Below are 11,463 nucleotides of genomic sequence, written 5' to 3' on the forward strand. Positions count from 1 at the left end.
GCGAAGCGTCAAATACGTGAGGCTTATTTGATCTAATAGTTCCGTAATGTTTAGGCTGTTACAAATGTACTGATATAAGTGGATGCAAGTGACATTCTGGCAACTTTAAGTAAAACAACTTAGTTTTTCCTGTTTTTCACACGTGTGTCTGTCCTCTCATTGGCTAGAATGGTACAACCTGATCTCGCCTGCCTTCAATCATTGAGGAGATGTATTTCCATTGTTAGAGCGGTCACTATATAGTCAATATAATAGATAAACATTGGTCTGGTGCTGTGTTTACGTCTGTATGCTATTATTGTTTAAAAGAGGCCTGGTGCAGGTTCTGATAGGGCCAAGTAGTGGAATAGTGGTGAGGTTTTAATGGGTGTAAGATCTGATAGGGCCAAGTAGTGGAATAGTGGTGAGGTTTTAATGGGTGTAAGATCTGATAGGGCCAAGTAGTGGAATAGTGATGAGGTTTTAATGGGTGTAGGATCTGATAGGGCCAAGTAGTGGAATAGTGGTGAGGTTTTAATGGGTGTAAGATCTGATAGGGCCAAGTAGTGGAATAGTGGTGAGGTTTTAATGGGTGTAAGATCTGATAGGGCCAAGTAGTGGAATAGTGGTGAGGTTTTAATGGGTGTAGGGTCTGATAAAGCCAAGTAGTGGAAAAGTGGTGAAGTTTTAATGGGTGTAGGATCTGATAGGGCCAAGTAGTGGAATAGTGGTGAGGTTTTAATGGGTGTAAGGTCTGATAGGGCCAAGTAGTGGAATAGTGGTGAGGTTTTAATGGACGTAGGATCTGATAAAGCCAAGTAGTGGAATAGTGGTGAGGTTTTAATGGGTGTAGGGTCTGATAAAGCCAAGTAGTGGAATAGTGGTGAGGTTTTAATGGGTGTAGGGTCTGATAAAGCCAAGTGGTGGAATAGTGGTGAGGTTTTAATGGGTGTAGGGTCTGATAAAGCCAAGTAATGGAATAGTGGTGAGGTTTTAATGGGTGTAGGGTCTGATAAAGCCAAGTAGTGGAATAGTGATGAGGTTTTAATGGGTGTAGGGTCTGATAAAGCCAAGTAGTGGAATAGTGGTGAGGTTTTAATGGGTGTAGGGTCTGATAAAGCCAAGTAGTGGAATAGTGGCGAGGTTTTAATGGTGGAGGGTCTGATAGAACCAAGTAGGCTGAAAAGAGGAAGAGAGAGGAGGAGGAGAGAAGAGAGGAAGAGAGAGGAGGATGAGAGGAGAGAGCAGGTGGAAAAGAGGAAGAAAGAGGAGGAGGAGAGAAGAGAGGAAGAGAGAGGAGGATGAGAGGAGAGAGCAGGTGGAAAAGACAAAGGCAGAAAATGAAATAAGGATGGGGAGAGGAGAGAGCAGGAGGAAAAGACAAAAGCAGAAAATGAAATAAGGATGGGGAGAGGAGAGAGCAGGAGGAAAAGACAAAGGCAGAAATTGAAATAAGAATGGGGAGAGGACAAAAGTCATTGGAAGAAATGGTTGTTGAATAAAGAAGGACCATAATGATAAAAGATGCTTGTCCCTTTATTCAAGACACTGTAACCAACACTGAGGCACTACAATGGTTAAATGGTTGAACAGTTGAACAGTAACACTTTGGACAACACAGCAGAGATGTCTAATAATGTCCCTAGTTGTCCTTTCAAGTGTGTTATGAGTATGTACAAAATATGAGTGCATTGCTAACCTGATCCCAGATCTGTTTGTGGTCTGGCCAATGCCAACTGTCGTTCTGCCCCTGAACAAGGCAGTTAACCCACTGTTCCCCGGTAGGCCGTCATTGTAAATAAGAAGTTGTTCGTAACTGACTTGCCTAGTTAAATAAAGGCCATCGTGCCAGTCTGTCATTGCCAAGTCAACTCTTTGTCACTCATTGTCATGTTTGGCTTGACACAAATGAGTGACAGGAGTTGTCATGATGGCACAAACAGACTGGCACTCAGACTAGTGCATTGAGTATCCTTCATAAGAGGACCATTTCATTTCAGACACTCTCTGCTGTGTCACACAGCTCTCTGTACTGAGGTGGTTGAGAGGTGAAGATCACAGGTGGCACATTAACCGTTCTTCTCATCTGGCAGAGTATTGTGATGGCCAGGGCAACTCCAATATCCTGAGGACCAGACACACAGTAACGGCTCAGTCAGGATGAATGGAGCAGGTGACTAGGTGCTGAGTGTGATAGATAATGGTTAAATCAAATAGGCCTACACTCGAGAGGTACGGTAAAAATCACTATGGTACAGCGCTGGGGTCAATTCATCCATCCTTCAGTTAGCATCCTGACTTTCAGATGTTTTAATTGTTGTTGTTTACTTGTATGTACTGTGTACTGCAATTCAGCTTTTAGCTGCCAAGTACGGCCTGTGTGTAATAATTATAAGAAACTGTAACGGCTGTCGTAGAGAGGGGACCAAGGCGCAGCGTGTTGAGTGCTCATACTGAAGATTTATTTTAACTCAGAATACTAAAGACAAAATAACAAACAGCCAACAGTTCTGTCAGGTACACAGACTAACTAAACAGAAAATAACTACCCACAAACAAAGGTGGAAAAAAAACTACTTAAACATGATCTCCAATTAGAGACAACGAGGACCAGCTGCCTCTAATTGGAGATCATCCCAAAAACAACAACATAGAAATAGAAAACTAGAACTAAACATAGATATAGAAAACATAGAAAAACACAAAACACCCCCTGTCACGCCCTGAACAACTCTACCATAGAAAATAACATCTTACTATGGTCAGGACGTGACAGAAACAAATACTACTAAAGCTTTCAATTTAGGTAGTCAATTGAAATTCACTTCCTGAATTGAAAAATACACATGAAAAACTATGGACAATTTTCAATTTGGGAATTGAATTTCAATTGATTGAATTGAAAAAACTGAATGGACCCCAACCCTGGAAAGGTTAAATAGTACAGACATAGATATGAAATACATACCCATAATGCTTGAAGTGCTACTAATGTTCCTATCATCAGGCTGATTCCATAGCCCACCAAAGAGAATAAGATGGGAAGACATGGCTGAAAAGGAACAATTAAGAGTTTGTCATTTTGTGTGAAAAACAAGAGTATACAGCTCTGTATTATATCAGAACTTGAACAAATATCAGTTTATTGTTGTCACGCCCTGACCTTAGAGAGCCTTTTTATTCTCTATTTTTGTTAGGTCAGGGTGTGACTAGGGTGGTTACTCTAGTTTTTTGTATTTCTATGTTGGCCTGAGTGTGGTTCCCAATCAGAGGCAACTGTCTATCGTTGTCTCTGATTGGGGATCATATTTAGGCAGCCTTTTCCCACCTGTTGTTTGTGGGATCTTGATTCTGTATTGTTGCTTTTTAGCCCTACAAGGCTGTACGTTTCGTTGGTTTCTGTTTTGTTGCTGGTTCACCTTAAAAAAAGATGATGAACCCAAACCACGCTGCGCCTTGATCTGACCATTCTTCCAACGACGTTCGTTACAATTGTATCAATGAGTACTGCAAAACCTTTGGCGCAAAATTTAAAATCAACTTTTTACTTCTTGACAGCAGAGAGATATTTATTTTTATTTTAGAGTTCATTTTGTGCAATTCTACACATTTTGACATTGGGTGAAGAGAAAATGTTGCCATTTTAAAGCAAGTTTGCTGCAATTCTACACATTTTGCCATAGGGTGGTGAGAAATGTATGCAGTTTTTAATATGACATGAGTGAGACTGACACACAACATCAATGGGGACCCCATGGGTGGTAATTCAGCCATGATAACAAGTTTCGATAGGTGGCCGGTAAACAAATTTAGCAATCTAAAAATATTAGCTGACATGGCCTAATTGATCCAAGGGACTTCAAAATGGCTGCCAGTTGCCCATCCCCGGTGTAGTGGAATGACATGTTTTTACCTCTTTATATACCAGCATGTGTTCATCCATTAGTCCCTTGTGGTCATCATCCTCAGACATATCACTGTTGGGATAGTGAATAACAAATCTTGTATTGTTACCAGGAGCAACCTGAAATAGAATGTGACATGGTTTAAAACAGTGCTTTACTTTAGCTGCATGATTTCTTATTAGGCTGCATCATGTCATCCATGATAATTGTCTGGTCCAAATGTGTTCTATCGTTTTTGTTGCTTTTACAGTTTTGTCATGTACATCTTCCTCAGTTTATGTATGGTTGTCTTATCACTGTCCTCATCTGTTTTGTATTTTGTTTTAAAAATACTTTTTAAATACAATTTTTTTATTGCTCTTATCGAAAGACGAGAGATTTACACTTTCATATTTGAGTGATAACATTTTTAACACAGACTGACACATTGAAACCCATCCTCCTCAGCATACACATAACACCAGCAACAAGTTAACTTATTTAACGCAGCAGACTCACACATTTAAAGTTTGTTGAGTCCTCATCAGAACAGAGACAGGAGAGGGGGATGTCTGTGCCCCAGTCTTGGTAGCCTTGTACGAGCCCACAGCATTTGAACTGAAAGTGAAGGAAACAGACATTATAAAAACATGATTTACCAGGTATAGTTAAGGCCTAGTCCTGGAAGAACCTGGAGAAATCTCCAATGAAAGTGCTTTTAGTCCAGGCCTAGATTTACATAATATGGAAAACCGGCCCTAAAGACACACATACTGTCACGTCCTGGCCAGTATAAGGGTTAATTGGTATTGTAGTTTGGTCAGGACGTGGCAGAGGGTATTTGTTTTATGTGGTTAGGGGTGGTGTTTTTCTAAAAAGGGCATTTGATTTAAGTATTCCGGGGTTTTTGGGCACTGCTTCTTGTTTACGTATTTCTATGTTGATCTAGTTAGTTGTATGTCTATGTTTGGTTAATTGGGGTGGACTTCCAATTGAAGGCAGCTGTGTGGTGTTGCCTTTGATTGGAAGTCCTATATTAGTTGGGTGTGTTTGTCTGTTTAATTGTGGGAGATTGTTCCGTGTATAGCATCAAGCCTTACAGGACTGTTTATTGGCGATGTGTTTCTTTTGTATACGTGTTTATTTTGGGTTTTCCTTCTTTCCATATAATAAAGAAGATGAGTTTACACATACCTGCGGCATTTTGGTCCTCCTTAACCGATGACGGCCGTGACACATACATTGAATTGGCACTCTGGGGCTGTGAATTGGCACAAGCAGTGACCATAAGAAGCATTAAATAAAGGTGACTTACCTTAGTCTGTATGTTGTATAGCCCTTTTAAATCTGTTTGATTCGCTCCACTTAGAGGCATCATAGCTAGATGTTCCTCTCTGATTAACTCCTCCATCTTGAAATGAATCAAGTTAACATTGAGTGTTATATTCACAGCTGAAACCTAGAATCAGTTCTGAATTTGAAATGGACAGATACAGTACATTGAATTATCAAGAATCAGATGTATTGCACCATCATACAATAACTTCTCAAATATCTTTCCACCAGAACAGCAAACAAACATTGTCTCAAGGTTGAATTAGAAAATGAAGATATAAACAGGTAACTGACAAAATAATGGAAACCCTTGAGTAAATGAGGGACATGGAGTATATTGAAAGTAGGTGCTTCCACACGGTGTGGTTCCTGAGTTAAGTAAGCAATTAATATCCCATAATGCTTAGTGTCATGCACAGTATGAAAATGATTTTGGCTACCATGGCTATGCCCCCATAGGATGATATGCCACCATCCAAAGGGCACGAGTGGTCACTGAATGGTTTGATGAGTCACCAGATCTCAACCTAATTGAACACCTATGTGAGATTCTGAAGCAGCTCCTGAAACAGCGTTTTCTACCACCATCAACAGAACCCCAAATGATGGAATTTATCGTGAAAGAATGGTCTCGCATCCCTCCAATAGAGTTCCAGACACTTGTAGGATCTATGACAAGGTGCATTAAATCTGTTCTGGCTCGCTGTGGCCCAACACCCTATTAAGACACTTTATGTTGGTGTTTCCTTTATTTTGGCAGTTACCTGTGTGTGTGTGTGTGTGTGTGTGTGTGTGTGTGTGTGTGTGTGTGTGTGTGTGTGTGTGTGTGTGTGTGTGTGTGTGTGTGTGTGTGTGTGTGTGTGTGTGTGTTATATATATATATATATATATATATATGACTACTGTACCTCGTGTTTGAATTGATATATTTTCACGCACTCCACAAACAGGTATAGGCTGGCCAGTGACATACCTACTGAAAACTACATACACATATAGGGGTTGTAAAGCAAAATCAATACTAAAGGTTAATTCAAACCTTATCACACTTTCTGGAAAACATGTTGGAAACAGGTCATGGGAAAAGCGTTGATTGTTTTCAGTTGAATTGTATGGCATGCCATTACTTATCAGAAAGGAACAGTTTGCAGGAGAGGATTCGTCAGTAGCCAGATCCCAGATCTGTTTGTGCTGTATAGCCAACTCCTATGATAACTATCCAAGACAAACAAACAGATCTGGGATCAGGCTAACACTTTGGGACAGGTCTTGGCAAGCTTACCAGAACCACAGCCCATTTCTTCTCCTTGCGAGCGCCATAAACCCCAAAGATTGACAGGACCAGGGTTGCTGCTTCTAGGACATAAAGAATTGCTATCCCTGGCAGAATCTCTATCTGTGAATAGGAAGACAAGCCAGATTAATGATATGACAATTCTGGGTTTATAATCATAATATTACAATGATACTGCTGAAGTCTAGCCTGGTCTCAGATCTGGGACCAGGCTAGATGGACACATCATTATTATAACGAAATGTGTATGATATAATTAGTAAATGTAATAGGGGCTATAAAAATAACAATTACTTCTTCTGATTTGTGGAAGTACCCATGTCCAAATAATGTGATGGCCAGCAAGAGGGTGCTGATGATCTGAAGAGAATACAACACATGATACAATCAATCATTACAATGTACAGGGTATTATACTGAGAATTCTACTGATATTGCACAGTAAAGGTTGATACAGTAATTTGTTTCAGAGGAGAGTTGAGGGATCTATTTCTTCATAACTTCAATAATGCATTTGACCAACACCATCTACAAATGGTTTGTAAGCAGACAGTAAATTGTATTTACATATATTATAGCTCATTTATAAATAGACTAAGAAATTATACATTATTAAGAAATGAATAGCTGAGATATTTACTTAGTCAGTTGGTTATAAAAATCTAATATCAGTTATTGAGTAACCTAATATTCTGATAAAACGTGATAACTAAGGTCAGTAGGCCTATTTGAAGATGAGAATAAACATAACTCATAATTTTAAAGAATGTAGCAGCGCTAGAGGATTATACTGAGCAAATAAACAAATAGGGGAACTAAAAGACCGACATAAATAAATAAACTGAACACAGCCACAAACCAGAGCTAAAACGTGTTCCAGTGAAAGGTTAGATTAAAGCCCAGTAGCCTAATTGCAACATTAAATACAACATTTCTATTGTCGTGTTTCTTTCAATACTGCACTATAGATCAATCGGCTCATTATTGTTGATGAAAGTGGCACCGCTCTTTATTCAGTTGCGTGTGAACTGCAACGCTCACTGCTTGAACACCCCTCCGTGCGCAGAAGTTACAAAAATAACCGGCTATAATTACAAAAAATCTGCTCACATTAAAAAACGTTGTTCCTATAAAAAATCAACTCGAATATTAACAGGCCAATAGACTGGACGATAACTTACCCCGATCAAGACACAGACGAAAATGAACGCCCGTTTTACGCAGATATTAATTATTTCCATTTTAATATTTGGTTATGATAAAACAAAATTCAAAAGGCACTCGCACATCTGAGCAATCTTATTGCAGGTGCATGGCAACAGTTGAAACAGGATGAAGGAAAAAGGAAACCGCACACTGCTCTTGATAGTGTCACTGATATTTAATAAGCTTTTGTGAATTTTCTGAAAACAGCACCTCTATATAGACCTAGCCCCACCCACATCCGTTCCACACATGGAAAGGGGTTGGAGGCAAAGGAAAAATAAATAAGTGCTACCAAACATAACAATATGCATTTCACAAACACTACAAACGTGTATAAATAAGACGCATTGAATACATCCATAAAACCACAATGAGGACACAGCAAGTTTTCATTAATCATTGTGTACATCATACGAAAAACATCAGAGTAATCTTAAATAGACACATAATTCATGTTCAAATTCACAACATAACATATATAGGCATTTCATCATTAAGACCTTTAGGAAATAATGTCTGGAGGGTGAAAATCCCAAAACATTCTCTTTTGCTCAGAGTATTATTAATATCACCTCCCCTGTCTGACATCTTAACTTTCTCTATGCCACAAAATCTAAAGGTAGAAATGTCATGTTTTAGGTCATTAAAATGTACTGCGACTGGATAATCCCTGTCGTTTCTCCTGATTTAACTTTTATGTTCACTAATTCTCTGTTTGAGAGAGCGGGAGGTTTTACCGACATAGCACAGCCCACATGGACATTTATTAATGTAAATAACATGGGTGGTGGAGCACGTAATGATATCATTTATTTGAAACCGTTTTCCTGTGTGTGGGTGGCAGAAATATTCACACTTCATCATATTGTTGCACTGTGCGCATCCTCTGCATTTATAGCTACCATTTGGTAGAGGGCGTAAAAGAGCCTGGCAGATTTTCTTTCGTGGCTGGCAGTTGGCATGAACCAATTTATCGTGTAAATTGCGACCTCTTCTATACACAATAAGTGGTGGATTTTTTAAATTCTGCCGGCAAAGCTGGGTCCGATGATAAAACATGCCAGTGTTTCTTGACCACACCTCCCACTTTTCGCGAGTTCAAAGTATATGTGGTTGTGAACATTACGGAGTGTTCTTTTGCTTTAGCGGTCTTTTTTGTAACAATTCATCTCGTGTTTTTCCCAATGCCAAATGAAGAGCTTCATCCACACATTGTGAAAAACTTAGAAACCTAATGCGCATATCCGCTGCTTTTTCTAGATAAACCTCTGTGGAGTGGCATATACGGCCCAGTCTGAAAAACTGGCTTCTAGGAAGTCCTCTTTTTAATGGCTCAGGATGGAAGCTGTCCCCCTGTAATAGAGTATTTCTGTCTGTTTCTTTTCGATACAGAGTTGTAAACAGGGTTCCATTTGATTTCTCAATCCACATATCGAGGTAATAAACACGTTGAGTGTCACTTTCAATAGTGAATTTGAGATTGGGGTCAATGTCATTGAGTAGTGCCATAAAACCTGACAGCTCTTGTTCAGTTCCTTCCCATATGCAAAAAATGTCGTCAATATATCGATACCACTTCAGGATTTTATTCAAAAATGGGTTTTCGTTTTTATTATTAACAAAACGTTCCTCAAAAAGACCCACATAAAGGTTAGCATAGCTCGGAGCGAATGTGGAGCCCATCGATATTCCATTCGTTTGGAGGTAGTATTCATTATCAAACGTGAAATAGTTATACTTCAACACATATTCTGCCAGCTCTAGAATAAAGTTTGTTGGTGGATATTCATTAGTATCTCTGTCTCCCAAATAGTGAGCTAGTGCTGCCAGCCCCTCCACATGGGGAATGCTGGTATATAGACTCTCCACATCTAATGTGACCAGAATAAAGTCTTCTTTTAAACCCGTTATTGGTGAGATCTTGTTTATGAAGTCTATAGAGTCTTTTACATGAGATGGCAATGCTTGCACATGAGTTTTAATAAAAGCGTCTACAAAGTTCGACAATGGCTCTAGCATTGAGCCTATGGATAATTGCCTTGTTGTGTTTTAGGTTTGTGTAATTTCGGTAAAATGTACAGGCAAGGACGTATGGCACATTTACAGCAAATATATTCATATTCAGGTTTTGAGATAAGGTGGTTTAATAGGGCTTGCTCCAGATTAGAGCATATATCCCTTTGGAACACCTGTGTGGGATCAACACTCAGTTTTCTATAGAAACGTTCATTACTGAGTTGTCTCTGAATTTCTTCTTTATATTTTCCATAGTCTAAAACAACCACAGCGCCCCCCTTGTCTGCAGGTTTAATAACCAGGGACGCGGTAATTAACCTCTCCAAAAAAGACCTTACTTACGCTCAAGTCTCAGTCTTATCTAAGGGCCTCTCTTTTGTACCTACATGTACAGATAAACCATTTGATACGAAAGTAGATCTGTTTAAATTCTTTCGCAAGATTAAACTTAAGCATGTGTTTTCACAAAACACTGTTTCGGGCCAAGAAACACATCAACGAACTGGTACCCACTTTAAGCCCAAAAGCAAATTCTGTCCCATAGTTAACAACTCCTCGATTAATACCTATTGTAGGTTAGTCGAACAAGAAGCCATGTCAGTGTATACGAGACAAACAAACCACATTCAGAAAAATCTCACTAGAACAGAAGAACAGGCACTTATTGAATTAATGAAAGATTTATCTTTGGTTATTAAACCTGCAGACAAGGGGGGTGCTGTGGTTGTTTTAGACTATGGAAAATATAGGTTTACACATTTATACAGGTTTAATCAACAGTTTGGATAAGCAGTTCACTTCAGAGTTGGTCTAGCTGAAGCCCAGAATCTTTAAGTCCAGAAAATAGATTGTCCGATTCCTTTAATAACTGTTTCTTCTTCTTCTCAACATGAGTGTGTTGACATGCTGCTGAATGGGGTTTTGTGTCATGGGAGGGACTAGCCCGCATGAACGCAACGCCCATGAACTTGACTTATATTTTCTTTAAATGGGCTCTTCCGGAAGTTAGAGAGAGATGTGCAACCACAGCAGCAAGATTTGTGGCCAGTTGCCCTGAGAAAAGGGCAACCAGTGGAGCACAAACAACATTGTAAATATTGATGTTTATTTATCTTCACCCACTATTCGCACTACAACTATTTGCTCATTGTTAAAACACTGGACATATCTGATAATATAACTCTTGAAATGTCTGTATCTTTATGAAACCTTTGTGTTGTTTACTGTTTATTTCTAATAGTTTGTTGTTGATGTTGTTTTTTGTTTCTTCTCACTTTTGTTAATTGTTTATTTCACTTGCTTTGGCAATGTAAACATATGTTTCCCATGCCAATAACACCCCATTAAAGAGAGCGAGAGAGAGTTGTTCCCCTTGCTCTGCAAGGGCCGCGGCTTTTGTGGAGCGATGGGTAACGATGCTTCGAGGGTGGCTGTTGTCGATGTGTGCAGAGGGTCCCTGGTTTGAGCCCGGTTGGGGCGAGGAGAGGGATGGAAGCTTTACTGTTACACAAGTAGGCGTGAGTGAACATTAAATCACATAACTAGCCATTTCTGGACAACTATGACCTCACCACACTACGTCGAAAATGGCACCCTATTCCCTAGTGCTCTTTGGGCCCTTGTCAAAAGTAGTGCACTATATAGGGAATAGAATGCTATTTGAGACGCAGCCCCACTGGGACCCTAGGAATCCAGAGAAGGGCCAATTGTTAAACAATGTCAATGTCAATGCAACCCCCGCAAAACATC

General features: G+C 39.5%; 1 protein-coding gene across 2 annotated transcripts; it reads right to left on the minus strand.

Moving 5' to 3' along the window:
* Positions 1–1,497: 1,497 nt before the first annotated feature.
* On the minus strand, positions 1,498–7,875 carry LOC106597683 (tetraspanin-8). 2 transcript variants are annotated; one of them, XM_045700292.1, is made up of 9 exons: positions 7,674–7,875; positions 6,787–6,852; positions 6,481–6,594; positions 6,107–6,181; positions 5,179–5,274; positions 4,383–4,481; positions 3,893–4,003; positions 2,948–3,031; positions 1,498–2,104 (listed from the first exon to the last, which is right to left on the minus strand). In XM_045700292.1, exons 1-9 carry the CDS (start codon positions 7,731–7,733, stop codon positions 1,976–1,978), a joined length of 834 nt encoding a protein of 277 aa, XP_045556248.1. In that variant the 5' UTR covers positions 7,734–7,875; the 3' UTR covers positions 1,498–1,975. The 2 variants fall into 2 exon arrangements, with proteins under 2 accessions (XP_045556248.1, XP_045556249.1); XM_045700293.1 differs by lacking the exon at positions 6,107–6,181.
* Between the last annotated feature and the right edge of the window lie 3,588 nt (positions 7,876–11,463).

Source organism: Salmo salar, chromosome ssa17 (genome assembly GCF_905237065.1).
Source record: "Salmo salar chromosome ssa17, Ssal_v3.1, whole genome shotgun sequence".
NCBI lineage: Eukaryota > Metazoa > Chordata > Actinopteri > Salmoniformes > Salmonidae > Salmo > Salmo salar.

Coding starts and splice junctions, on each gene's coding strand:
- LOC106597683 (XM_045700292.1), bottom strand. CDS start 7,733: ATGGAAATAATTAATATCTGCGTAAAACGGGCGTTCATTTTCGTCTGT. Junction 3,032..3,892: donor ACATGCTGGTATATAAAGAG/GTAAAAACATGT, acceptor GTTCCTTTTCAG/CCATGTCTTCCCATCTTATT. Junction 2,105..2,947: donor TAGCACTTCAAGCATTATGG/GTATGTATTTCA, acceptor TCTGGTCCTCAG/GATATTGGAGTTGCCCTGGC.